We start from the raw sequence: 26,742 nt of genomic DNA on the forward strand, positions 1-26,742 counted from the left end.
GCGTTGCCAGGCGACGGGATTAACCCTAAAGTGGCCGAACGTTCGTTTAGTTTACAGAAATCTGAGAAATGTTTAATGAGATGTTTATTTCCACACGTCGGGTTTATTGTAACGATAGTTTAATTGGGTTGTTAAAAGCATTGAAAGTAGCCACATATTATGAACCAAGCGGTCGAGAGGTGTAAGAATATTAAAAAGTAATTATTCAAATACTACTCCAACTTTATAGATTATTTTCCCTCACTATTCCTGCTACGGTATTGATATGATTTAACCATATCTGGTGATTTGTGGATATTCTATAACTTTTCCAAGTGATTTATCAATATCGTTTGACTTTTACTGGTACTTTATTAATTGTTTTTCCACTATTACTGGTACTGTATTGATCTTTTTTTTAACCTTTACTGATACTTTATTGATAATTTTTAGAATTTTCGGGAACTGTATTTTTTTTTTTTTTTTACTTTTGCTGGTACTGTATTGATATTTCATTATTACTGGTGTTTTATTGATCCCTTTTTAATTTTACGAGTACTTAATTCACACTTTTGTAACCATTACTGGTAATTTATTAGTTTTTTTGTTATTGCTGGTGCTTTTATTATTGTTGTTTCTCTTTCACCATTACTAGTTTCATTTTGCCTTGTATTGGTGCTTTGGTGACACTTAAAAAATGCATGCTTGAGATTTTGAAGTAAATATGCTGATTTTATTGAGTTTGGGAGGGGAAAACGGGTTACAGGGGAGAAATGTGACTGTTCTTGTCATTAGGTGTGCCAACATAATAAAACACATTTTTAGATCATTCTTATTTATTGAAAGGCATAACATTTAAAAAAGGAGACCTTTACGGGTGTGATTAACTGATGCAGACGTGAAATAACTCAAAGTTGAATATTTCACAGTATATTGGTCATTTTTTTGTTTCATTTGAGCCACTCTATTGACATGTTTGTCATTATTTGTTTTTGTCCAATAACCAGAAACAGCATTTAAATAAAACTGATTTAGTGAAAATTCTCAGTTTGTCCCGTTTCATCTTGAACCTTTAACTGCAATTTGTGATTCTGTGAGTCATTTGATTCATTGAGTGAGATTTTTCTAAATATATTCTTCTTGTTTTGCCACAAAACGTGCAACACGTTCGACCAAACTGCATTATTCAGGACCAAATTAGCCAAAATGTACATTTATGATGCAGGAACACATACTTTTGATTGAAGTAAAGTTTCATGAGCAAAGACTGGAGAGAATGTGTGCTGCCTCATTAGAGAGACGGACGTGGGCTCACAGCAGGAGCCACTTAGTTGTTCGAACCCCGGAGGAGCCCAGACAAGAACGAACAGGTCGCAGCTCCGCCGGGAAAAAAAATAAATAAATTTGTTCGTGAAATGAAATGAGGCTGGGAAGGAAACAAGCTGGGAGATTTCAGAGTTGGCAGATTTTCTTGAGGTGTCTGGAGCAGAATAGTTGTGTTAACAGAATAAATGCCACGACGACTTTCTCTATCTGTCTATATGTCTCAATTACTGTATTTTTTTTTAAAGTGTAACACGCTTTTTTTTCGTAATTTGTGTGCTCATGTGACCTGTATAAGAAAATATAGCGGTACCTACTACTTGTGACCACTAGATGTCACTATACGACTACAGAAAACTGCTAAAGAACCACAGAATTACCGTCATTGCTACATATTTGACTGACAGACGAGTCGCATAACAAACATCCGCTCCAAATATCTTGAGTTTCTTGGACTTTAAATTGCATCCTAAAATTGTAGTTTCTTTATTTTTTTTCCCCATTATCAACCAAGAAGTAGCGAAACAAAATATGGTGTGATGGCATCAGTCGAAGGTCAAACACGGACCAAACTCACCCTTAAAAATAGAAAAGTCTTGGTAGAATGTGTTCTAATGGAATAAGACATGATTTATTGAAGTTAAAAGGGTTTTATGCCCCATGGCAACTCGAGATTGTTGAAAATGAACAGAGAATCAACAGGCGTCATGAGATTTAGCAAGAAAACAGAGACACTTGTCACATTTCTCACAGTTTTACAGCATTTTTTTTTTTTTTTTTTGGACAGTTTCTTCACACCGATGAGCTCAGAGTCGGCTGATACAAGTGCATCGTGAAACCTGTTCATGGTATTTTAATAACCGCTCCACCACGACCCCCCCGAGGCCCCCCCGCAGTGCTGCCGGAGCCACGTCGTGACTCAGGGCTCGGCTGAATCGGCTCAAAAAAAGCAGTCGAGTTCCCTCTTGAAGCTTCAACCACCTGGAGAAGAACAAAATAGGTTTATTACTTCACATTGAACTGAGAATCAATCAGCACAGGATTTGTATTAGAGCACAAAACTAGCATAGCATCAAGACTCTTTTAACCATAAACTTAATAAATGTAGAGATTTTTACTATTAAGCAGGCCAGCACCCTGACTGTTGTACGACAGGAGCAGATTTAGTAAAATTCACTTGAAATACCATTGAATTATTGTAGTAAACATGATCGCAGTGATACAAAATACTGACGTATATCATGACGTATCCTTATAAACCAACATGAGTTGCCAAAACACGCATGAAAACACCAAAACCAGCAACATGAGATGGAAACTGACCAAAACAAACAAAATCTGTTATTTAAACAAAAAATAAATGTAGAAAAAAAACCAAGGAGGAACGAGCACAACTCGCTAAAGTACCTGGAGTTTATACAACTGCAGAACTGCTGGTTTTTTTTTTAACTCTCATTCAGCCACATCCTGTAGGATGAAACTACAACTTGGCAACAAGCATCCAGCGTCTCCTCCTCCTGGTATGGAGAGGATGTCTGCACCTGGTTGCAACACCAGGGGGCAGTGTCGCACCAACATTTCAATACACCGAGTTGACGAAACAACCAGTGTATACAAAGTGGCAAATGTAAACAACAACAGGGGTGTTTACAGCAGGTGAGATGTTTAAGAGAGTGGAGAAGGGGAGCAGAGTTAGCAGTGCGTTAGCAGGCAGCTAACAGCAGAGTTAGCAGTGTGCTAGCAGACGGCTAACTGCAGCGTCATCCCTGATGGACGGTTCACAGCGTCGACAATGGAGTGAATATCATATCAATATCACAATATAAATGCACGTAGACTAAAACATAACCTTCGCCCCAACTTTTGTTGGCGAAGCTAATCCGACTAGTTTCGCTAAGTGCAGCAGAAGTTATCAGTCAAGACATACGTCAGGTTGTACTTGTGTCGCTCCGTGGCGCGACGGAAACATGGGAGCTGAGAGGCCGGTTGACTTACGTCCAGCGGGCGGTTCCACGTTACAGTCCGTTCCCCCACAGCGGCGTCCTCAGTGACAGAGCGTCTCTGTTCAGCTCTGTAGAGCAGCACATCGTCCGTCAACTCTCACCGTCTTCACTGCTTCTGCTTCCTACCCATCCCAAACCGTCCGTCTACAATTTGTCACTTTGATTGAGATTTTGAATGTTTCGCACCACGTTTGGACATTTTCTAGGACACTTTTGTCTGATTTCGGTTGTTTACAGTTGGATTTGATCTCTTGAGGCGACTGAGTGGCGCTGTTGTACCATTTAGCATCTGATTTGACGTTATTTCAGGCACGACTGGTTTGTTTTTAGCACCTTTCCACACGTTTTTTTGCTTTTTTGTCATTTTGCATTTGATTTACATTAAATATTTGTTGAAATATCTATCAGTTTGTATCAAAATGTCTGTATTTTGATCCAATTAAAGTACATTTTCTGTATAAATGTGTCTGTTTTGGCCATTTTGCCTCAGATTGTAGGCCTTTTTAAGGAGTTTTTCTCAAATTTTGTATAAATTGGAGTCTGATTTTGTATCTTATAGAATAATTGTGACCTGAATTTAGTTTATTTGTGGTCATTTTATCAGATTGTTGCATCAATTTCTGGTCATTTTACTTTTAAATACTTCTTGTGTATTTTTACTCTCATTTTAGTAGTTTTGCATTTTTGCACCTTTTTCATAATTGTCTGTTTTGTACATATTTTATCAGATTCTAGAGGGGGTGCAGATGTCATTTTTACCTGTTTTTCTTATTTTCTTTTATTGGCCTTTAATGTTTGATTAGATTTTTTTAACATGTCATTTTTGTTTGATTTTGATTCACATGTTCATGGTTACGGTTATTTTATGTGTGTTATTAATGTGTTTTGGAACATTAATAAAACTGTTGTGCCTGATACTTCCAGCCACTTTTCATCTGTTTTCGTTGTTTTTCTGTAATTTATTTATTTTTTTGTCCCTGCGGTCTTTTTCACAAGTTGTTTCCAGAGTGTGTGTTTCTGTCTCCCAGGATCTTCTGACCCCGCAGAGTAAACAAGGAGTGTGTTTGTGTGTGTGTTTCCTGTGTTCTCATACACATCAGTTTTCTTCTTTTTACATCCAGATTTAGTCATTTCACTTTCTATTTTAGTGGTACTCAATGTAGTTTGTTATACTCTCTATTAAATCCTGACACATTTTGAGTTTAAAATCACTGCAGATTATTTTTGATATTTCGTCGATGACGTTTGACTTTGGATCTTTTTTTTGTTGTTGTTTTTGTTCATTTGGCGTCACTTTCAGTTCTTATGGGTTTTTGTTGTGATGACTTTGTGCCTGTTTTTGGTCGTTTACTGCATGTGTGTTGTCATGTCTTGTAAGTTTGAGCATTTTGTGTCAGATGTTCATCACAGAGCTGGAAAAATGTTCGTCACCTCTGAGAGAGCCGATGTGGACGTGAGGAACGTTGCTGAGATCCGAAGGTAAACCCACATACACACCTCCATAGTTCCTACACACGCACGAAAACACAAAAGATGTACACAAATACATAATATACAAACAAAACAAAAGGTCATTGAACACAAACACATGCATTGCCCACACACAAAAGTACAAAAAATAGACACACACACAAATACAAGATACACGAAAAAATACCAAAGAGACACACACACACACACTGATTTGGAGTTTTAGTCAGTAAACAGAATTTGTATTCATGCTGAAAGTCACAAATGACTCACCTGCGTTTATCGTCTTCTGGCAGCGACTCGTCTGATCTGACACACACACACACACACACACACACACACACACACACACACACACACACACACACACACACACACACACACACACACACGCACGTGTTAAAGTCTGATGGAACATCAGAAGAAGGTCAAACGTGAGCGACGTGTTTGGAAGATGAAGCAGAATCCGACTCACAGCTTTGATGGAAACTCGGTCCGACCTGACAAGAGGAAGAACATCGGTTCAATGTTTCCTCAATCTGACATTTTCACACGCGAATCAAAACATCTTATCTTTGAAAAAGTCGCCACACCTCATGTTTCTGTCTGAGAGTGACGAGATGCACCTGAACGCCTCAAAAAACTGCAGAGTTCTTTGAAATGTAAATTGCAAACGAACGAGAGACACTGAACAACCAAAATGATCTGCAAGGAAAACCACAGAAATAACAGAGACAAAAGAAAGACCTGTAAAGGGAAATAAATGACCCAATAAAAGACGAGCAGGAATTACAAGAAATGTCCACGAAGAAATACAAAAGAATGAAGAAATGACATAAAATGTACTTAACAATACAAAAAAAATTATGATTAAATAAACGTCTTTCTTTATTAGGAGCCCTTAAAGTGATGTAAAATAACCAGAATGACACAAATTGAATTCCAAAGTGGATATAAACCACTAAATGTGACATTAATGCTACGCACAATGGTCAGGGAACGCAAAAAAGCCCTTAAAATGAATAAAACTTCAATGAAAATATGATAAATATCTAAACAACAAAGCTTTAAAAGTAGTATTAAAGCGATGCCAAGTTATCACAAAACATACAAAAGGTTATAAATCATAATGAAGGGATGCAAAATGGCCATAAAGTCATACCAAATAAGTTGATTGAGAATAATGAAAATAAAATGAAAAGGATGCACAACATCTCACAGAAGACCGAAAATGAAGGGAATCAAAAAGACACAAAATAAGATGGAAACCTCAAAAGACTGAACATATCCTAAATATTTCCCTTAATTTCAAATCCCATGAAGTGGGACTAATAATTATCATAAAAAAAGAGCAAATAAATGTCATAAAGGGATCCAAAATTTCCACAAATGTATAAAATGGATACAAAGTGTATGAAATCGATGTGAAATAACCAGAAGACTGACCTCAACGGGATGCAAAGTGGCTATAAAAAGGACAAGGAATGAGAAAAACAATCACAAAATGATCAGGCTCTCAGACTAAAAACTCACAAAAACAGATCAAATGATATGAGAAGGGGAAACAGAATTCAGACATGCGAATTAGTCACAAATGTAGGATTTTAAATAGATTAAAGTGGGATAGAAAAAACCCCATAAATGACAAAATCCACAAAGGAATCTAAAATATTTACAAAAAAATGCATCTAAAGAGGCATGAAATGAGAAAAAAGCCATAAAAAATGTAGAAAAGTGACAATAAAATGTGGCCAGAAATATGCAAAACAACCATAAAGTTTAAAAAAAAAAATGGAACAAATAAATTCCATAAAGGGAATAAAGTGAGATGAAGAATGAACACACAAATATAAAATGATCCCACAAAGGGATCAAAGGGAGGGGGGAGGGGCTGAAACGATCTCAACTCGCTGTAAACGACAACAAAGCCTTAAAAATCAAACCTGCATGGACCAAGAATGACCCCAGAGGATTGAGAGACTTGAAATAATCCACAAAAAAAACAACCAGAACAACGGGACGCAAAATGTCTCTCGATCACAGACACACAAGCCGTCCAACAAAACATCCTTAAACATGTTTTCTGTTTCCTGCAAGCTCGAATCTGTCGGCTTTCCCCCCCAAAAAAATAATAAAAATAATCCCAAAGTTTTGGTTTGAGGTGAAGCTCTGAACTCCAGCCGCTCACCTCCCGCACCGCAGCCGCCGCACTTGTTGTTGTTGCTGTTGGCCGGTGAAGAATTGCCGCAACCCATCATCTCTCTGAGCTGAGGAGGCGAGGGGGATGAGAATGACAGCGTGAGAGGAAGAGGAGGTGAAAAGTGTGGTCTCCTCCTCCTCCTCCTCCTCCTCCTCCTCCTCCTCCTCCTCCTCCTCCTCCTCCAGAGGGACACATGAAGCAGCTCCAGGTCGGATGACCTGACAAAATGTGCAGGAGACAAATGGAAAGAACCAAACTGAGATCATAACAGTGTCAACAGAAATATAGACAAAGGATGTGAAGTTGTGGTCTGGTAATCTGGTACATACGAAATTAAAGTAAAAAATAAAAATATTTAAAAGAAATCTGGGTATAAGACATAAAGTAAAACACAGAATGGAACATGGGCACTTAGTAATAAGCAGGAGATAAAAGCAAGATGTAAGGTAATAAATAGTAAGGTGCAGTGGCAGAGCCATTAGAAGTAGGCATTATATAAAAATAATAACAATAATACAGATAATAACAATGTGTAATAGTGTATAATACTCATGTATAGTACTACTAATAATGGTAGCAAGCATATAACAATAACAATATGGTAGCAATAAAATAATAATAACAATATAAATATATGTATATATATATCAGTAATAATAATAATAATAATACCAATAGTAATAGTATACTTATAATAATAATAATAATACCAATGGTAATAGTGTACTTGCACATGTATAAATATATATAAGATGTAATACAACACATTTAAAATAAACCCCCCCAAAAAAGACACCACGTGATCACAAAGAGCAGCAATCTGACTCCAAACTGAAATCAAACGAGGGAAACGTTACAGAAGTGGAGAAAAAACATGAGAAAACAAGCAAGAAAAGTTTGGAAATGAGACGAAATACATAGAGGAAGGTAGTAAAAATAATTATACAAATACAAATAGGACCAAAAATAGAAGTGAAACAAGAAAATAACGTCGTCATACAAAATGAGCATAAAAACAAAAGACCAAAAAGGCTCAAAATAAAAACAAAGAGCTGCAAAAGGATACGACGTGGGGATTAATATCAACAAATACAACAAAGAAAGGTCAGAAATGTAAACAAAAAATTCCTAAACCGGTGTAAAATGACGTCAGAGAGACAATAGCAGCAACATATTGCATCGGAAATGAAGAAAAGACTGGTCAAAAAGACAACAAACGATACCGAGGGAACAAGGAAATGAACGATGCAGGGAAAATAAAGGTGAACGTAAACGCCTCGTCAAAATAAAAGTGATCTTCAAAAATTGCTAGAAAGACCTCAAATGAAGGCGAAATGTCCACAAAAAGACACCAAATGATCACAAAGAGCTGCAGTATGGCACCACTTTAAAATGAAAAACACAAAATGATGAGAAATGAGGACAAAAACCATCAATTTGATGAGAAACAGAAAAGTTTGGGGGAAAAAATCCATCAGATTATAGAAAAAGAAATAAATGGATCCAAACAGATGGACAGTTTGACGTCCTTTGTGAAGTAAAGATGAATTTAAGAGAGAAGTTACTGGAAAAATAAACCTTAACAGGATTTGGCTGGACTTTATGTGTAAAGACTCAAGTTGACCACAGGGGGGCAGTGTGGACTCAGTAGAGAGTTAAACAATAATTGCAAAGTAATTTATGTGACAAAAACAGTAAACATGTGATATTTGAATAACTAAAAATATTTTCAAAAAATACTAATGTCCATTTGTGATAAATAAATAATTAAAAAGATATTTAATAAAAAAGAATTGAAATACAAATGTGGTGGGAATCACTGTTTGGTTCATATTGATGGTTCATATTTTTATGAAATTCAATGATGGCAAATGCCAGTTACATTTAAAGTGATCTTGTTATATATTTCTATGACTAAATGAAGTTTCAGGATATTCTCCTAGTAGTTATGATCATTCGTAGAGGATCATTAAATTATCAGATGTCACGTAGTTGGATAAGGTCAGACTCAATCAGGCTGGTCTGAAATAGTCATTTATTTGCTGTTAAAACACACATTTCTTTGTAAAGAAAATATTCAGAGCAGCTGATGAACATATTGAGACACACAATGTGTTTTACTAACAGTTACAACTTCTCCAGGAGCTTCTCCTTCTGGGTCACATTCTGGTTTGGTTGAACTGCTTTTCTCCATTATGTAGTGGCAGAGAGAATGTAAACAATGGCACATGGCATGAGGAGAGGAAGCACTTCCTCCTCTTCCCAACATGGGCATGTGGGCGGAGCCAGTCCAGCTCCCTGAACCCAGCAGAGGCTCAAATGCTCAAATATACAAGCAGGATTTGGGGCAAAAAGCTTTGAATACAATGTTTTTTTTAAAAACTCTGCTCAAGGATCGTGAAAACAGCTTCAAACCAAAACAAAATTATTATTTCAGCCCTGAAAATGTGACAGAAACACGAGCATCCCATGTTAAGAGTTGTGTGCTCTGTTATTAATCTCTGATTAACGTTTGATGGACGTGAACACAGAAACAGATTAAAGGAGCACGGACACAGTTTATTGCGATTCTTTTATTGTGAAAGTTCCTCCGCAGTTTCACACTGAAACGTTTCAGAGGAGGAAAAGGCAGCAAAGACTGAATCCTGCAGTCCCGACATGGCAACGCGGCAACATGGCAACACGGCAACGCGGCAACACAGGAAAACACAAGAACGGGCAGAATTCCGAGCAGAACGCTGCGTTCAAGTGTCGTGATGAAGGAAAACACAGAAAACCGCAACAAAATACTTTATGTCAAATCTGAGTGACGACCACAGTGGTGGACTCAACACTTTATTTTGGTAATTGTTTGCGTATTTGCCTCCTGAGCTGAGCTTTTAATGTCTTTACATTGTTTTCCTATCGACCTTCACTGCTGCTGTCATTGTTAAAACGACCACTAGGTGGCAATATAGGTATTTTAATCATCTTTATGACGATCAACTACAAAACCATTTTACTGGCCTGTTAAAGTCCCGAAGATGCAAAATGAGCAGAGATTTCATAATAAAGTTGGCAAAAAGTAGCAGAAAGCACTGAAAATGATGTGAAATAGAAATAAATGAGCACCGTAGGATCGTAGTGTCGTTAAATCAACACCTAATTGAAGGAGTAATGTCTCTAAAAACAGCGAAGGGCTGAATTTAAAGAACGCCTCGACGCGTGTGCGGCTCCTCCTTCACTCAGCGGAGACGACTTCTTCTGATCCGAGGATCAAATCCGACAAGCAGCCGAGCTCCGGACACAAACCCTCCATCTTCTGCAGGATTTACTGTGGTAAACAGAAACTTTTCACACTTGAAACGCTGGGATTTGTTTGCCATTTGTTCCTGATCTCAGTGACCTCCGGCTCTCCCGGAGCCTAAAGTTTACTTGTTCACCTCGGCCTTCAGTCTGTACGTTCGGGTTTCGACGGGTCAAGAAATATATATTTAAATGGCGGAAACGGAAACATTTGTCGCACTTTAACTGCCTCAAGGAACAAGAAGGATTTCATTACTATTGAGATACAAACGCTTCAGGAAAGAAGAATCGGGGTTTTAAGTGCGTGATTGTCAAATCTTTCCCCATTGTTTCTGTCATACAGTCAACAACCACTAGAGGGCACCGGCTACAGCCAATTAAATCAACTTTAACTTTTACTTCATATATTGCAGAGCTTTTTTGATTCGCGCGAGTTCAGAACGAAGATCGGACGAAAAACGACAAAATAAATCACTTTTGTTTTCTAATAGTTAGAAATGGTCTGGATACAACATGTATAAACAAAAACAAAACACAAGTTTCCAAATGAAGTATAGAACAACACGAGTCCAACACTGTGAGCATGGCTATAAGAGAAATACTGTAAGGCGTTAAAAATGGCAGCTTTAATCGACTTTACTGAAAATCTGTGCAACTCAACAGGAAGTGTAAATTAAACCAAAGTTTAAAGCCGTTCCGATGAGGAAGAACGTCAAACTACGACGGCATTTTCACGTGTTCATTCACACAATACGTTTTTAAAAAGGCTCCGTCTCCATGGAAACAGGAGAACGCTGTTACCACAGCACCAGCAGTGTTTTCATGGACAATTTCTGATGTTAAACCAGAGAGGAAATGTACAATATTTGTGATTATAGATCAAAGTGAAGTTGCCCGTACGCCAGAGCAACATGAACAGCTTAGTCAATTTTCTTAAAAACAAAATAAAAAACATTTGATGTGTTGAAATCCAGAATTATAAAATGTTTTTTCTGACTATTTCTTCTCTGTTCAATTGAACCTGAAATGTATTTTTAAAAATCAGCCAACAAATCCAAGCCTACAATAAAAGATGCATTTCTCTTTTTTCCCCTAAAGTACTCAAAATATACAGTGTGGGGATTTAATAATTTTTTTGATGTCTTTTCCAACATTAAATGTCATTTTGCTTTAAAGTTTTATTCTCAAAATTATACAAGTCAACAATAATAATCTCTCAATCCTTTTTTCTTACAATATTTATATATATTTCCCCAAATATTCCATTTGTTTTGGGTCAATATTAAAATCTTTTGTTAGTATTTATTTATTTTTTTTAAGCAATTTCATTTGTTGAAATTTCTAAAGTTATTCTCAATATGAGCTTTCCTCCACGATTTCTAAATGTTTTTTCTTTTAGAGTTAAAATATTTGATATCATTAAACTAGCAAATAAGAACATGAACATTTCCTATGATGTCACCGTCGCCTATTTTGTCGATTTTGACGTTTTCCTTCGTCCGTTTCCTGCCGACCAGACGACTCCAACGTGCCGAAGTAACTTTCTTTTTCGTTCTTTTCATCCACTTTTCTTGGCATCTGGTGAAGAAGTAAGGAACGCGGAATCTGCGCTGTCAGGCCTGTGAAGCGACCTTCAGCCTCGACTTACCGTCCCGACGGTTTTCCCGCCAATTTGCACTTTTTTGGCGGGAACAGAGCGCCGAGCCATGCGACCCGCGATGTCCGCCCAGAAACCTGTGAAAGGACTTCCTGTTTTTGTTCTCTTTCGGGTCAGGAATTCGAACCAGCGACCTCCTGCTGCTCCTCGGCATCAATCGATGAGCGAGCGCAGCGCCACCAGGAGGCCGAGTGCAGCGCCGCGGGCGACCCCCGCCACGCCGGCCGCGGCGCCGCAGGCCGGCTCCTGCACCGTGTAGTTGCAGATGCCGTTCGCGTCGGACTGGGTGGTGTTCACCGGCGGGACGCCCGTCGTCATGGCGACGCGGCGCAGGAAGAAGTCGTGGGTCACGGCGGCGTAGTTATCGGGACCGTACGGGACACGGAGCGTCGCCGTCAGAAGCTCGTGGCCCGGATACGTCACCTGAAACACAGAAGTGGAGGGGATGACACTAGAGGGCGCTACTGGTGGCAGATTTAAGACAAAACACAATGAAAGGAAGGTTTTGGTTTTGTTTTGTTTTTAACTTGGACAAATATAGATGTATCACGTTAGAGTGTGTGTGCAGGCGCTTCTACCCAACATAGTTTTTGTAATTTTCATTAAATGTGAACGTGATGAAAACTCAGAGGCCTTAACAATCTATTTTCCAAAATTTCCAAACTTTTCTGTTTCTCATCAAATCGATGGTTTTTGTCTCATTTCTTATCATTTTGTATTTTTCATTTTAAAGCGGTGCCATATTGCAGCTCTTTGTGATCATTTGGTGTCCTTTTGTGGACATTTCACCTTCATTTGAGGTCACCACCATTTTTACAATTTTCATCATTTTCACTGTTTGAAGGTCTTTTTTTTTTTTTATTCAATGCCTCGAAAGAGTACATTTCTTTCATAACTGCATTTGCTTCATTTGATAAAAACTCGTCCTATTTGTCCTCGTGTGTGTGTGTGTGTGTGTGTGTGTGTGTGTGTGTGTGTGTGTGTGTGTGTGTGTGTGTGTGTGTGTGTGTGTGTGTGTGTGTGTGTGTGTGTGTGTGTGTGTGTGTGTGTGTGTGTGTGTGTGTGTGTGCGTGCGCTCTCACGGTAAAGCTGTAGTTTCCAGGCAGCAGCAGTCGGTAATATTCTCCGTGTCGGTCGGTTCTGAAGGGACACATGTTCTTGCGACCTTTGACCTCAACCACTGCGTTCTGCACCGGCACACCCGAGCCGTCCAGCACGCGACCTTTGACCCCTGCAGGCACGCAGACAGTCAGTGTGTGTGTGTGTGTGTGTGTGTGTTTCACCACAGGCGGGGTGAGGCGGTGTGGAGGTACTGACCCAGATGGACCTGCTGCATGAAGGCCAGCAGAGCTTTTTTATTCTCCGTCCACAGAGCAGGAAGTTCTGCAGCAGGAGGGAACTTGCAGCACGACACCTCCAGAGTCAAGTCCAGACACTGAGCCTTCACGTAGTTATAGTCCTGCATCCCCCCTGCAACACACACACACACACACACACACTATATCAAACGGGCGTACACACTTTAGCACACACATGCACTATAAAACACCCATTACAGTGCACACACTCTATAACACTGTAGTAAACACACGATAGCAAACACTCAGATATAGCGTTGTGGTTCTGTATACCCCCTGAGATACACAAACTACAACACGCACACACACACACACCTGACAGTGGGTACCACAGGAATCCATTGGTGACGCCGTCCTTGAAGGGCCGCCCGTCCTCGCAGTGATTTCCGAGATGCATGGAGGCGTGGTTGTACGAGTACACCTTGGCCAGGTGGACGAACACGTCGTCATCAGGCGTCAGGCTGGCCCCTCGCACCAGCTCCCGACCTGGCAACATCATGGGGAAAAAACCAGCAGAACAGAACTATAATATGGAGGCAAATTCCTTTTTTTCTGCAGTTTCCACCTGTGCTGCAGTACCGCCAGCCGCCAGCAGAGGGCGATCCGCCCATCTCTTGTGCTGCTCAGTCTCCACACTCCTAGGAAATGCTTGTCTTGTCTTTTCTCACTCTAGTTTTTAGGAACCTTCCCAGTGGCATGTGTGCAAGTTCTTTTTTCCTTTTTATTTATTTATTTTTTACCTCCATTGCTGTTGTCGTAAGGGTAACTGGCCACCAGGGCTCCTCCGTGAAGGTTCGCAGAGAGAACGAAGGTCTCACTCTGCAGCCAGCTCATCACGGCTGTTGTCTGGAATTCAACGGAAAACCCATTTATTTCACTCCTCAATATGACATAAACTGTAAGTGCAAGTAACGACCAGCAGAGGTCAGCGTTGCAGCAACTGCCTTAAAAAAAAAAATCATTTCCAAAGTGGGAAGCCTGAATGCATCAATGTTGGAGGTCACGTGGAAACACATCTGCTGGTCATTTTCACATTTTTGTGAGTACTGGACAGTATAATAATGTACATGGAGTTGCATTTTAACAGGAAAAAACATAATAGACATTTACGACTAATAATACATAATACAATTGGCAATTATAAGAAAAACAGCTGAGTAAAGATATCTAAAAAGTCACAGACTGGACGGAAATAATTCAGAAAATATACATTAGAAAATGACTTTTTTCTCTGAGACATGCAAGAGAAAAATGTGAATGGTATTGGGGTGAAAAATGAAAATTTTATTTGAGCATCAAGGGGATCACAGTTCTTGTTGAGTTGTTTATTGATCAGTTTTGAACTGAATGAGAAAACAGGGCCGTGTGTCTTGAGAGGAGCAAAGTCCAAACAAACAAACAAACTCACAGATATGAGGGAGAGTCTTACTCAAGAAAAGATCTGGAGGATCAATGTCCAAGACTGTCAACATCAAACATTCCTTGCTCTGTTTGTTGGTTCGTTTGTTATGACAAATAACAAAAACAAATACGTTTAAAGTCCAAATTGCATTTTCTTTCGATTAATTGCTCAGTTGCTTCCTCACTTGCCTTCATCACAAATTATTTTAGTAGTGGCCCGATCGATTTAAACAAAAAAAAAACAACAATTAATCGCACAATTTTCTATAATTAATTGCGATTATTCAAATGTTTTTTCTACTTAAGACTGAAGCTTGTAATGCATCATTTTATTTTATAATGTCCTTTCTTTGCTTTGAGTGAATGCTGCTTCCAAGTTTAGACAAATTTTAAATCAATCAACCAATAAACAAACAAACAAACATCTTTCTGATATCAAATAACAGACATACATCTGGGTTTTGTTTAGAGTGCAGGTCCAAGACTTTGAGAAGTTGAACATTTCTAGAAACAAAGTTGCAAAAAAGATACTGTAATGCACACACACACACACACACACACACACACACACACACACACACACGCCCGAAAATGTGCCCTGTGTGTATACTGTTCACTCGTTTCCCCTGCGGTGCAGTACCAGCAGTCACCAGCAGAGGCATTCACATTATTACCATCCACAATACACTTAAACCTGAAAGAAGAAGAGGAGTTCTATCGACTTATCCGCCACGACTCACCTCAGCCTCCCTCCTGCCCCCCGCCGGCGGCTGCCTCCTCTTCAGCCCGGCGAAGGCGTCGGGGAAATTTCGGTTCAGGTCCACGCCGTTAGCGTTGAACCTGACGGCACAGGAAGAAATGTGATGAACCAAACACAACCAGGCCTGTAGAGCAGGGGTGCTCAATACGTCGATCGCGATCTACCAGTCGATCGCAAAGGTAGTAATAGTAGGTCGCATGACATTAGGGAAAAAAAATAGACGCTGGTGTAATGAAACTGATTTACCTTTCCGAATTACGAGTACAATCGAATGCAGCGTCAGACGACGGCTGAACTTTTCTGACCTTCAGGTCACCGCACACGCGCAAACGACGATGCTAAGTGTGGCGAAACGAACAAGCTAGTCAGCGAGTTACCGCAAATTTGAAGCCCCCTAAAAATGAGTGGGGGGGGGGCTGGACCAAGTGAGAAGACGAAGACGTGTCACTTTCATGAGGAATGGGAAGTGGACTTTTTTTTCACGATGTCATTTTCGAAGTGCGTTTGTCTCGTCTGCCAGTCGACCGTCGCAACACCAAAGAAGGGTCGTCAGAGTAAACTCAGGTAATTACAAAGAATGTTCATAGTTAATTATGTCGTGTTGCACAATATTGGCTCATACGGTTTTGCAAGGTCCATCATTATACATTGTACATATAAAGAATCCTCAAAATATTTGAAAATAAATATATGTTTTGCATTTTTGTAGTGGGTAGATCACTTTGACTTGGTCGTTTTATAAGTAGCTCGCAGGCTGAAAAAGTGTGGGCACCCCTGCTGTAGAGGGTCACCAAAACTTCAGAATAAAACGCGACAGTCTTCATCTCCTGGCCAACAGGCGAGTAAAAGCGACGACATTTCACGAGATGAGGCACCCGTCACTGAGTGGAGAAACAGAGCTTGGCCAGGTGAGACTCGGTGGAATCAGGTGTTTGTTTTTAAAATGAAACGTAAAACTGATTGTTTCCAGTTACAGGTCATGAGCTCGGCGTGACGCGTTGGCACCACCTGGAGGCGAGAAAGCTAAACATTCAAATCTATTTTAGAATGAAAGGATGTTTCGAGACGCAACGTGTGTGTGTGTGTGTGTGTGTGTGTGTGTGTGTGTGTGTGTGTGTGTGTGTGTGTGTGTGTGTGTGTGTGTGTGTGTGTGTGTGTGTGTGTGTGTGTGTGTGTGTGTGTGTGTGTGTGTGTGTGTGTGTGTGTGTGTGTGTACCAAGCCGAGAACGGTTTCCCACGATGCTCTGAGCTGTCAGGAAAAAGCTTCTTTATTTAAACGGTTTAAACAGCAGCGGCGGAGGTCATGAGAAACAGATTGATTGTTTACTCCTGCAGCATCACAAACGAGCTCTAAATTGTATTTCTAATCATCGATGTACTCAAGTGTGGTGTTTACTGCCTCTGCTATTCTCATATTAGTTACAGTTTATTGGTTATAGTGGACTGTTTACTTCTGTTCAAATGGAGGATAAATATAGTTTATCCTCAAAGGCAGTCCAGTGTGTGTGTGTGTGTGTGTGTGTGTGTGTGTGTGTGTCCAGGGGGTCAGTGCGGCTGGGATCACATGACCTGATGACATCACAGGTCAGATTTGTTTTGACGATAAAGCTCCGACGGGATCAGATTAGCTTCAAGTGTCGCGAGCGGCTAATTGCTAACAGATTCACTTTCAATGCTTTCCTTATAAGGAGAGGAACGAGGCAACGTGGGACACACACACACACACACACACACACACACACACACACACACACACACACACACACACACACACACACACACACACACACACACACACACACACACACACACACACGGCCTGGTGCTCCAGTCTCAGGAAGATAACATGTCATCAACATCTCAGGTGCATCATTTTCTCCAGGAGCAGCTTAATAAGCTGCACTCTGCGGTTCTGACGTCTCGACGCGGGGGAATGACAGACAAGCTACTGGAAATCTGCAGCGCGTAAACAACCGACTGTTTACAAGCGAAAACATCCAGAAGGGTTTTTGATGGTGGTGAAAGAGTGAAGTTTTAAAAAAAGTAAGAATGAAAATAGAGAAGGTTTTTCCATATCACATACAAAAAAAACAAAAAAAACTGATGATAATCCCATGAAGAGATGGAAAAACCTCTAACCTCAGACTGTAACAGCCGTCGTTGCCCCATGACGTCATGTTGTACGTATCACCTGAGGTTTGGTTTCATCATGCTATGACATTCTATCATCTATCATTTTTTTTTAATCTCATGACTTTTTGTGTCATGTTATTATGACTCTTTGTTTATCATGACTTTGTTATGCCATGACTTTGAGGTCATGTGTTTTGTTGTGTCGTAAGCTTTGTGATGTCATCGCTTCTTGTCGTGTATGTTTGTTATATCGTGACTTTTTGTTTATTATGACTTTTTGTCATAACTTTTGTTAGAACCTTTTTGTTAAGCCATGATTCTTTTACTATGTCTAGTTACTTTCTGAACTTTTTGTTGTGACATGATATAATGTCATGTGATGATTTATTAACTTTTTGTTCTATTCTTATATCAAGACTTTTGTTTTTTTGGTCATTTTACACGATAAGTGTAAAATGACATTTTGTTTTGTCTTGTTATGTCATGAGTGTATGGAGTGACAACACGTCAAGTCATATCATAATATTATGTTACATTTTGTTTTGTTCTTTCCTGTTATATTATGACGTTTAGTCGTGTTTTAATATTACGACATTTTGTTGTTTTAGTTCAGCTTGTGTTGTCTTGCACGCACAGAAGCCAAACAAACCCTGACTTTATTACCAGTTGATGACTTCGTCCCGACAGCCCGACTCGGGGAATTTTGATTAATAGAAAACTCACAGACGGTCCAGCAGAAGAAGACTAAACACTCATCACTGGACGCTGTGATCTATGTGATGCAGATCTACAGCGAGTTTCCTGCCATTCAAAGTCTTTTGGGCGTTGGAGCGTCGCCCAGTTAACGACAAACAACAGACGAGCTGGCTGTGGTGTTGTCTGAAGCCTTTGTGTTTCTGTTTGGACACTTCTCAACAAATATAGTTGTTGTTTTTGTTTTTGTTTTTTTAAAGCTCCACAATCAATCAGGAAAGGGGAAATCAAGGGGTTCTGTAAATGTCCTTGGATTCTGGAACGACGTAGGCTTGACTTTAACAGGCAGATGTGTGTGTTTGAAGTGTGTGTGTGTGTGTGTGTGTGTGTGTGTGTGTGTGTGTGTGTGTGTGTGTTGTTGTACCTGCCCTGGCTGTACAGGCAGTCTGTGTCCGAGGAATCGAACCCGTCAGGGTTCATTGTCGGCAGGATGTGAACGCGGACGCTCGCCAACAGTCGCACCGACCACGCCTCGTTGTTTCTGTAGCTGCGCACGAGGTCGTCGACGAGGTGGAGGAGGAGGACTCTGCCCAGAGCCTACACACACACACACACACACACACACACACACACACACACACACACACACACACACACACACACACACACACACACACACACACACACACACACACACACACACACACAGGATAGCAGGATTAGAAAATATAGCGCCGTTACCTTCAATGCTAGCATCATTAGTTTCCAGACTGCAGTATTCTGCAAACTAATTGTCCTTAAAAAAAAAAAAACTCAGTAAAATAACAACTCACAGCTGTAAAGCTGTTCTAAAGTTATAACATCAGTTTAAAATGTAGCATAAGGTGCTTCAAGCTAAAACGCTAACTCTGTTAGCTTCCAAATGTGTTTCTTATTAAGCTGTTTAATCCTTTTAAAAAAACTCAGTAAATCAATTTTATGACGTCAAAAGCAGAAAAACGGAAAATGTTAGTTGATTCTACTGCGAACTGGACCCCCTATTTGAAAAAGTGTTCTTCTTGATTCTATATCGACTCCAAAGGTAGAACTTTTTGAAAATACCCCGTCTGGGGCACTTTTTTAAATTGGTTCCCAAGGTGGAACTTTTCAAAAACACTCCAGCTCAACTGAAATGGGAAGATGCAACTTTCTGAAAACACTCCGCCTCCATGGAAACAGTGCAATATGCAACTTTTCAAAAATGCTTATTTACTGTGTTTTGCGGACTATTTTCATTGTTTAGACGATCCCGCGACTCATCATGTGACTTATGTATCAAATTCTGTAACACAGTAAATAATTTAATCTCTTTTTCCACCGAGGACGAGACCAACTTCATCAGTCAGCCGTTAGCATAGCCGCCTGCATTGATCAGCTCTCACATACAAAACTATGGTTTGCAAGGGCAGAAGTAAGGCGTCACATGCTTCGAGGTGAATTCCACGAGCTTCCGGACTGGAATGCTACATTAGACATTCCTTTATTGTCGCACGATGGTGAAATCTGCATTGTTACAGCAGCCAAGAGAGAATAAGTTAAAGAATATGAGCAATAAATATGTAGAAACAATAATAATAGAAATACAAAATCGGATATTTCTCATCGCCAGTTAAACATCTTGTGTGATTCTCACTTAAAAACTCATGTGATTTATGTGTTCACAGATATATCTTCCAAGCTCAGTCCTTGAGCGATAGAGACTGAACTTTTTTGTTTTTTCGTGCTTCATTTCACACTTTCATTCATTCTCTCGACCCGACATTGTCCCGGCTGGTTTTTTTCCAACCGGAAACATCAGTGGGTGTGGAAGTGATGTTGTGAGTCAGTGAGGAATCGAAATGTGATCCAGAGACGAGTCAGCAGCTGTGTTTCTCTCTCTTTTTTTTTTCTTTCTTTTTTTTTTTAATCACCCTGAGAGGAAGAGACAACTTTGTATTGGACGTCGAACAGTGGAATAAAAAAAAACCCAAAATAGGAGAAGAGAGACTTTGAGAATGAATGAGAGCCTCAGGAGTGAGAAAAAGAGAAGGGTGGGAAAGGTGAACACAAACACACACACACACACACACACACGTTAAGACAGGCACTGCCTGTGGCCATCTAAACTGTGTCTTTCTTTCTGCTGCCGTCACTAAAACACACAACGCCCGCTTCCACCCTTCAATTATCCGTGTGCCGATATTCTATGGTGTTCTAGTTAATTAACGGCTGCGGCAACAATAAACGTACAGTGAGAGCACAGTGGAGCTCCATTATTATCCAATACTGTGGTTTATTTAATATCATCTATTTTAAAAAAATGTGATTATCTGCTGAGTGTTCAAGCTTGTTTCTAGTGGTGTCGTTGAAGACCACCTGAGCTGAGACTGTGTGTGTGTGTGTGTGTGTGTGTGTGTGTGTGTGTGTGTGTGTGTGTGTGTGTGTGTGTGTGTGTGTGTGTGTGTGTGTGTGTGTGTGTGTGTGTGTGTGTGTGTGTGTGTGTGTGTGTGTGTGTGTGTGTGTGGGAGGGAATGCGGGTGAGGCTCCCTCTGAGGAAATAGAGCTTCTATTCCAAACACGTCACCGGAACCCTTCACAGTACAGTTACTTCACTAGTTACTCCCCATCAAAAGTAACTAGTCAGCAAACCCTGGAGTTCCTGTTCATACTCGCTCAGGCCGGCATGTCAGAATAATAAATTATATGCACACAGCTCAAACTAGAATAGAATAGAATAGAATAGAATAGAATAGAATAGAATAGAATAGAATAGAATAGAACCACATTTAGTTGAATGGACAGAGAAGAATATATTACATGTGTAAGTGGAACTGAATAGAATTAAGTGGAATGAAATAGAACAGAGCGGTACACAGTAGAATTAAAAAAAGAATTAAACAAGGAACTGAAGTCGATTTAAGTGTGGAATAGAAGTGAAGTAAAATTGAATGCAGTTGACTAGAATAGAATGTAATGTAACAGTTTCACAGCTCACAGAAAGGACAAATACAAGAGAAAATAGAATGAATCAGAAATCCCCAAATGAAATTTAAGGAATAAAATTCTATTTCTAACTATTATCCAACGTGTGACGGTTTTCATACGTGGGCACCAGCCCCTCTAAGGTCTGCTTACGACCCTGCTGGAAAATCTACCGACTTGGAAACACAGAAAAAGGTTGCTTTTTTGTCAAATTTAGTCAATGATTTCATTCTTTACAGCGGGCAGTTTGAGTACGGACATGATTAGACTATCTGATCACACACAGACGACACACACACACACACACACACACACACACACACACACACACACACACACACGCACACACACACACACACACACACACACACACACACACAAACCTCTTTTCACACAGGAGACGTGTTTGTTGCGAGTCGCTCACATGAACATTGACCGCCACCTTTACTGGTTTTTCATTAAGCTGACATTCCCGCTGTGTGTGGTGTGTGTGTGTGTGTGTGTGTGTGTGTGTGTGTGTGTGTGTGTGTGTGTGTGTGTGTGTGTGTGTGTGTGTGTGTGTGTGTGTGTGTGTGTGTGTGTGTGTGTGTGTGTGAGAATCCAGGGAAAAGTTCCCTCTGGACCGATACACTCGACTGACTCTCTGTTTGCTCAGTGTGTGTGTGTGTGTGTGTGTGTGTGTGTGTGTGTGTGTGTGTGTGTGTGTGTGTGTCCGGGCGTGACTTCTTGTCTATTTAAGGACATTTCCAGGCAGGCCGATGGAGCCGTCCAGAGCAACCACACGCTGGTCGAAGGTCTCCAACTCTTTCCATCACTCTGACTTTAATGCACCGTCAACTGAGCAAAGTGCACTTGAACCCATCAAGACACACTTTCTCTGTCTTTGGATTTCAACTTCAGCTTGCTGAACCTCTCGGGTTTTCTCATCCCGATGACATAATTCTGGTGAAATGTGCAAACACAGCAGATTAACCTTCGTTCATTGAGTTAAAAAATAACAAGAAAACCATTATAAAGTATCCTCATGGTTGCTTGCGAAGAAGCGGCACATCCGGATTGATATTTATTTCACAAAGGAAAACTGAAGTTTTACATGAAATGCACCAATGCAATAACTTTTAGAAAGAATTTTCCTTACTAATCATCAGTATATTGGATAATTTTTTTACAAACAGCAAAAACAACCCAAAAAAAGCCGTTAACATGGCTAAAACCGCAAAAGCAAGTAATTCAGACGGGAACAGTGATTATAAAATGCAAACGTCGCTAAAAATGGCCAAAGCAGCTGGAAACCGTTCAAATAACAGCTGAAATAAGTGACGTGGCCAAAAAGGTCTAATACTGTTAAAGTGCTAAAATTCTGTCTCTGCGTCTGTCAGAATATCTCTCGACAAAACTGCTTCACGTCACTGCATCGCTTTTGGTGGATCATCCACACGGTGTGTCGTTTGGGAATCTGTCGAGTGGGGAAATTTGAAAACGGTGCCTCGGCTTTGCCGTGTGGACGGACGAGACGTCAGCTGAAAACAATGACGCCATCACCCCACGACCCTCTTTCCGCGACGTCACTCGACAACAACAAAGATGGCGGCCTCCATTCTCAGAGGGCCAGATTTTGTTTCTGGTTCATTTCTGTCGCAGCGTTACATCTCCACCTATAGGCCTGGCATATGTACTACACCATTTTGAATAGTTTTCACGGTGGACGGGGAAACTTGTTCGGAACGACAGGGAGACAAAAAAGATCGTTTTGGACGGTGTGGACGGGGGGGTCTTCCGATCTCTCGGTGTTTCCCAGGGTGTCTCAGCGTCTCTCAGAGTCCCTCAGTGTGTCCATGTTGACTCAGCCCCTCTGTCCGTTCGAACCGGAGGAAGAAACGCACCTCACCTCACAGTCTGCCGTCCCCACACAAAGGAGAGGGTTTGCCTCTGAATGGCTTTTGTTGATCTCTTTAGTCTCCTTTTTATTCCTGCTTCCTGTTAACAGGGAGGGGTCCTGGTGTGTGTGTGTGTGTGTGTGTATGTGTGTGTGTGTGTGTGTGCGCTCACCTCGTTTCCATGCATGTTGGCCACGTATTTGAACTCGGGGATGCCGACAGTGTGTCGGCGAGGACTGGTGCCCAGAGCCAACACCCACAGCTGCTGACCTGGGGGGGGGGGGGGGTTACAGAGCAGGTGAGGCTTCGTGACGCTCTGAACTTGCATCATCACATCGCAATGAAAAAGCGTCAGAGGCGTCGCACGGAATGTATTCACCAAATGAAATATACTGATGAACAGATCACAGAGACACGACTGATGGATTCTCCTCCAATCAGCCAATAAACAGTTTTTTTCTCCATTCATGGACCCAATGAGGTTGAGCCTCAATCGATTGGACTTGTTCGTCCGGCACATCCCACAAATGTCCCCTTGGATATCTAGAGAACTCATTGGCCAAGTCAACGCCTCAGACTGGTGGTTGTGTGTCGACGCTTCCGCCGCGAGACCAACCGAAAACCTACGTGAACATTTCGCCAAAATCCTGGCTCTTCGCATTCCGACAGTTTAACAACGTTCCGTCCACCTGTCGTCCAACTGCCACTTCGTCCTCTTCATGGCAGCAAGACTCAGATCACCAGTCAAAACGTACGGCACGTTCATGTGGCGGATTTCTTCTCTGCTGATTGGAAACCAGTCGTGCGATTATGGTGCGTAGACTTTTTAAAGCTTTTGTTTTAAGTATCAGATCAGCGTCAGATTGGTACTGGATTGGATCAGAACATGATGGGTATTAGATTCTTATTCGATCGTTATTAGATCATTATTAGATCGGTGTCGGCCAAACCAGAGCTGGTGAAAGAATGAAAATCTGAAAGAAAGTCTGTTGTCTCACACGTCACTACCAGAACACTGAATGAATGAAGCTCTGCAAGTCCCTGCAAGCCACACACACACACACACACACACACACACACACACACACACACACACACACACACACACACACACACACACACACACACACACACACACACACACACACACACACACACACACACACACACTCATCGCAGCAGTTCGAAGAGGAGGGAAAGAAATGACAGCAGATGACACACAAAAATTCTCCAGTGAGGTTGGATGAAGGCCAGCTGGCGTCTTGGATTAGCCTGGATTATTAGTGTGTGTGTGTGTGTGTGAGTGTGCGTGTGTGTGTGTGTGTGTGTGTGTGTGTGTGTGTGTGTGTGTGTGTGTGTGTGTGTGTGTGTGTGCGTGTGCGTGTGTGTGTGTGTGTGTGTGTGTGTGTGTGTGTGTGTGTGTGTGTGTGTGTGTGTGTGTGTGTGTGTGTGTGTCTGTGTCTGTGTCTGTGTCTGTGTGTGTCTGTCTGTTTGTTTGCAACCATCCGGATTAAGTCGTCCCAGATTAAATTAGCCTCCTAGTTTACAGTCCAGTCATACAATTAGATCAACACACACACACACACACACACACACACACACACACACACACACACACACACACACAGAGTCAGTGTCCCGGTTGCCACAGTGACTGACACCGGACTCCACTCCAGGTGAGCACTGAGCCTCCACCCGGGTGCTTGTGATGTAAAATTCAGATTGAGGAGCTTCACCTGTAGAGTTGAGAGCTCCAGACTTGGTCTGTACTCGTACCTGGAGTTATTTCCATGTAGGTCAAAGGTCAGTGACTCATACTCTTACGTAAAGCTGTTACCAAAGCATGAGGCTTTCAAGGAATTAACAATAATATACAAGTGGCACTCTCACAATGGATAGGTTTTTTTTATGATTATTTCATTGAAATACAAACATTTTCATACATTTATTACACAGAAATTTTAATTATTTCGAGTTTTATCCTCAAAATTTATCTTACACTAACGCATGCGATTAAAAGAAAATTGAGTGTAAAACGAATGTGAAATTATTCCGAAAAAATATCCAAACATTTTTCCAAAAGTAGTTCAAATATGTCCAAAAACTACAAACAATCCCTAAAACCTGTAGAGATATACTCTTAAACTAGTCAAAGATGTGCCGTGAACATACAGATATATACTGATAAACTATAAAAACATGAATATTTATGCAATACCTTAAGATAATCATAAAACAATATAAAAATAATATAATCATTTTAATAACAGTCTTAATAGAATAGAATAGAAACTAGTAGTACTAATAGTAGTTGTCCCTAACGTGATAATGACAAAAACATGAGCTATTTTTTTTCCCGATATATAAACATCAAGAAATGTTTAAAACGTTCATTTTCACCTCAGATTCGTTTGTTTGTTTGCGTCTTTAAAGCGCCACTCACCTCGGACCGAGCGCCCGATGCTGTACAGGTGAGCGATGTCCGGGTGCGACGCGTTCACCTGCAGGAGGTACTTCTCCATCTCACGGTTGCTATGGTAACGAAACTCCAGAGTCCAGGCGTGGGTGACGATGAGGAGAAGGACGATGAAGAGGAGGGTCGACATCACTGCGGGGGGAGCAACTTTATGAGTGACTGACAATGATCCAGATTCTAGAGCATCTTCCTCCTCGCAACTGATTATACAGCATCTATATCGGTTTGGAGGTAGCTAGTGGACAGGAAGCTGGGGGAGCCCTCTAGTGGCGGTGATAATTATGACAACGTCAATGATACAGAACTCAAAAAAATACTGAAATCAATGTAAAAAAAATCTAAATTTTTTCATATGGAATTGTTAATAAACGTGTACATCGTTGATTTGCCATTTCAAATAAATACATTAAGTCAAAAACAATCATAAAAAATGCATGCCAAACAAGTACTTTCATGTTTATCCTTGGTGCGTCACTTACTTTGATTAAAGAGATTAAATATTAAAAAACAAAAAAAACATGAAACCTTTGAGTTAAAAAAAAATTAAAGGGTGAAAACATACACTTTTAGCTGTTCTGCTTAATTATCATTTAATCCAAAGGCGTCAAGCACGTTAGTTCAGGGGTCCCGTTCAGCCTGATTTCATCTTGATTGAAATCGTCATAACTTCAAACTTTAAAGTTTCTCTTTGTTGTGGTGCAGAGAACGCATGATGAAGTACCACTGAGAATTACGTATTAACACAAAGACAGTTTGAATGAAAAGTTCTGGTTCAAAACGCATTGAAATCAAGGTGTTTTAAATTCTTTTCTTTCTTTTTTTTTTTACTTTTTAAAATTTTCTGTGTGTTTGGCCAGACTAGAGTCTGTTGCTGATCGGTTTTGGCCCATGGGCCTTATGTTTTTTACTCCCCTGATCCAAAGCTTTGATTTTCAGGCGTGGAAGTAGCAGATTTTTTGGTGTGAAATTATTTAGAATTCCCAACACACAGATGACACACACACACACACACTGTGTGTGTGTGTCATCTGTGTGTGATCAGACAGTCTAATCATGTCCGTACTCAAACTTCCCGCCGGAAAGAATGAAATCATTGAGTAAATTTGACAAATAAGGAACGTTTTTCT

At 40.6% G+C, this 26,742-nt stretch overlaps 1 protein-coding gene and 1 long non-coding RNA gene across 2 annotated transcripts; both read right to left on the bottom strand.

Moving 5' to 3' along the window:
* Window positions 1-1,788: 1,788 nt before the first annotated feature.
* LOC308146283 lies at window positions 1,789-6,209 on the bottom strand. Its single transcript, XR_013937101.1, has 6 exons — window positions 5,369-6,209; window positions 5,251-5,275; window positions 5,049-5,084; window positions 4,737-4,813; window positions 3,298-3,373; window positions 1,789-2,283 (listed from the first exon to the last, which is right to left on the bottom strand). It is a non-coding gene; the product is annotated as an uncharacterized lncRNA (long non-coding RNA).
* Window positions 6,210-10,664: 4,455 nt separating this feature from the next.
* cpm (carboxypeptidase M) lies at window positions 10,665-25,745 on the bottom strand (the record flags this gene model as incomplete). Its single annotated transcript, XM_080518710.1, has 9 exons — window positions 10,665-12,340; window positions 13,000-13,148; window positions 13,235-13,387; window positions 13,591-13,761; window positions 14,016-14,114; window positions 15,410-15,516; window positions 18,687-18,859; window positions 23,312-23,409; window positions 25,583-25,745. 9 exons carry the CDS (start codon window positions 25,743-25,745, stop codon window positions 12,071-12,073), a joined length of 1,383 nt encoding a protein of 460 aa, XP_080374836.1. The 3' UTR covers window positions 10,665-12,070.
* Between the last annotated feature and the right edge of the window lie 997 nt (window positions 25,746-26,742).

Source organism: Blennius ocellaris, assembly GCF_963422515.1.
Source record: "Blennius ocellaris genome assembly, chromosome: 22".
NCBI lineage: Eukaryota > Metazoa > Chordata > Actinopteri > Blenniiformes > Blenniidae > Blennius > Blennius ocellaris.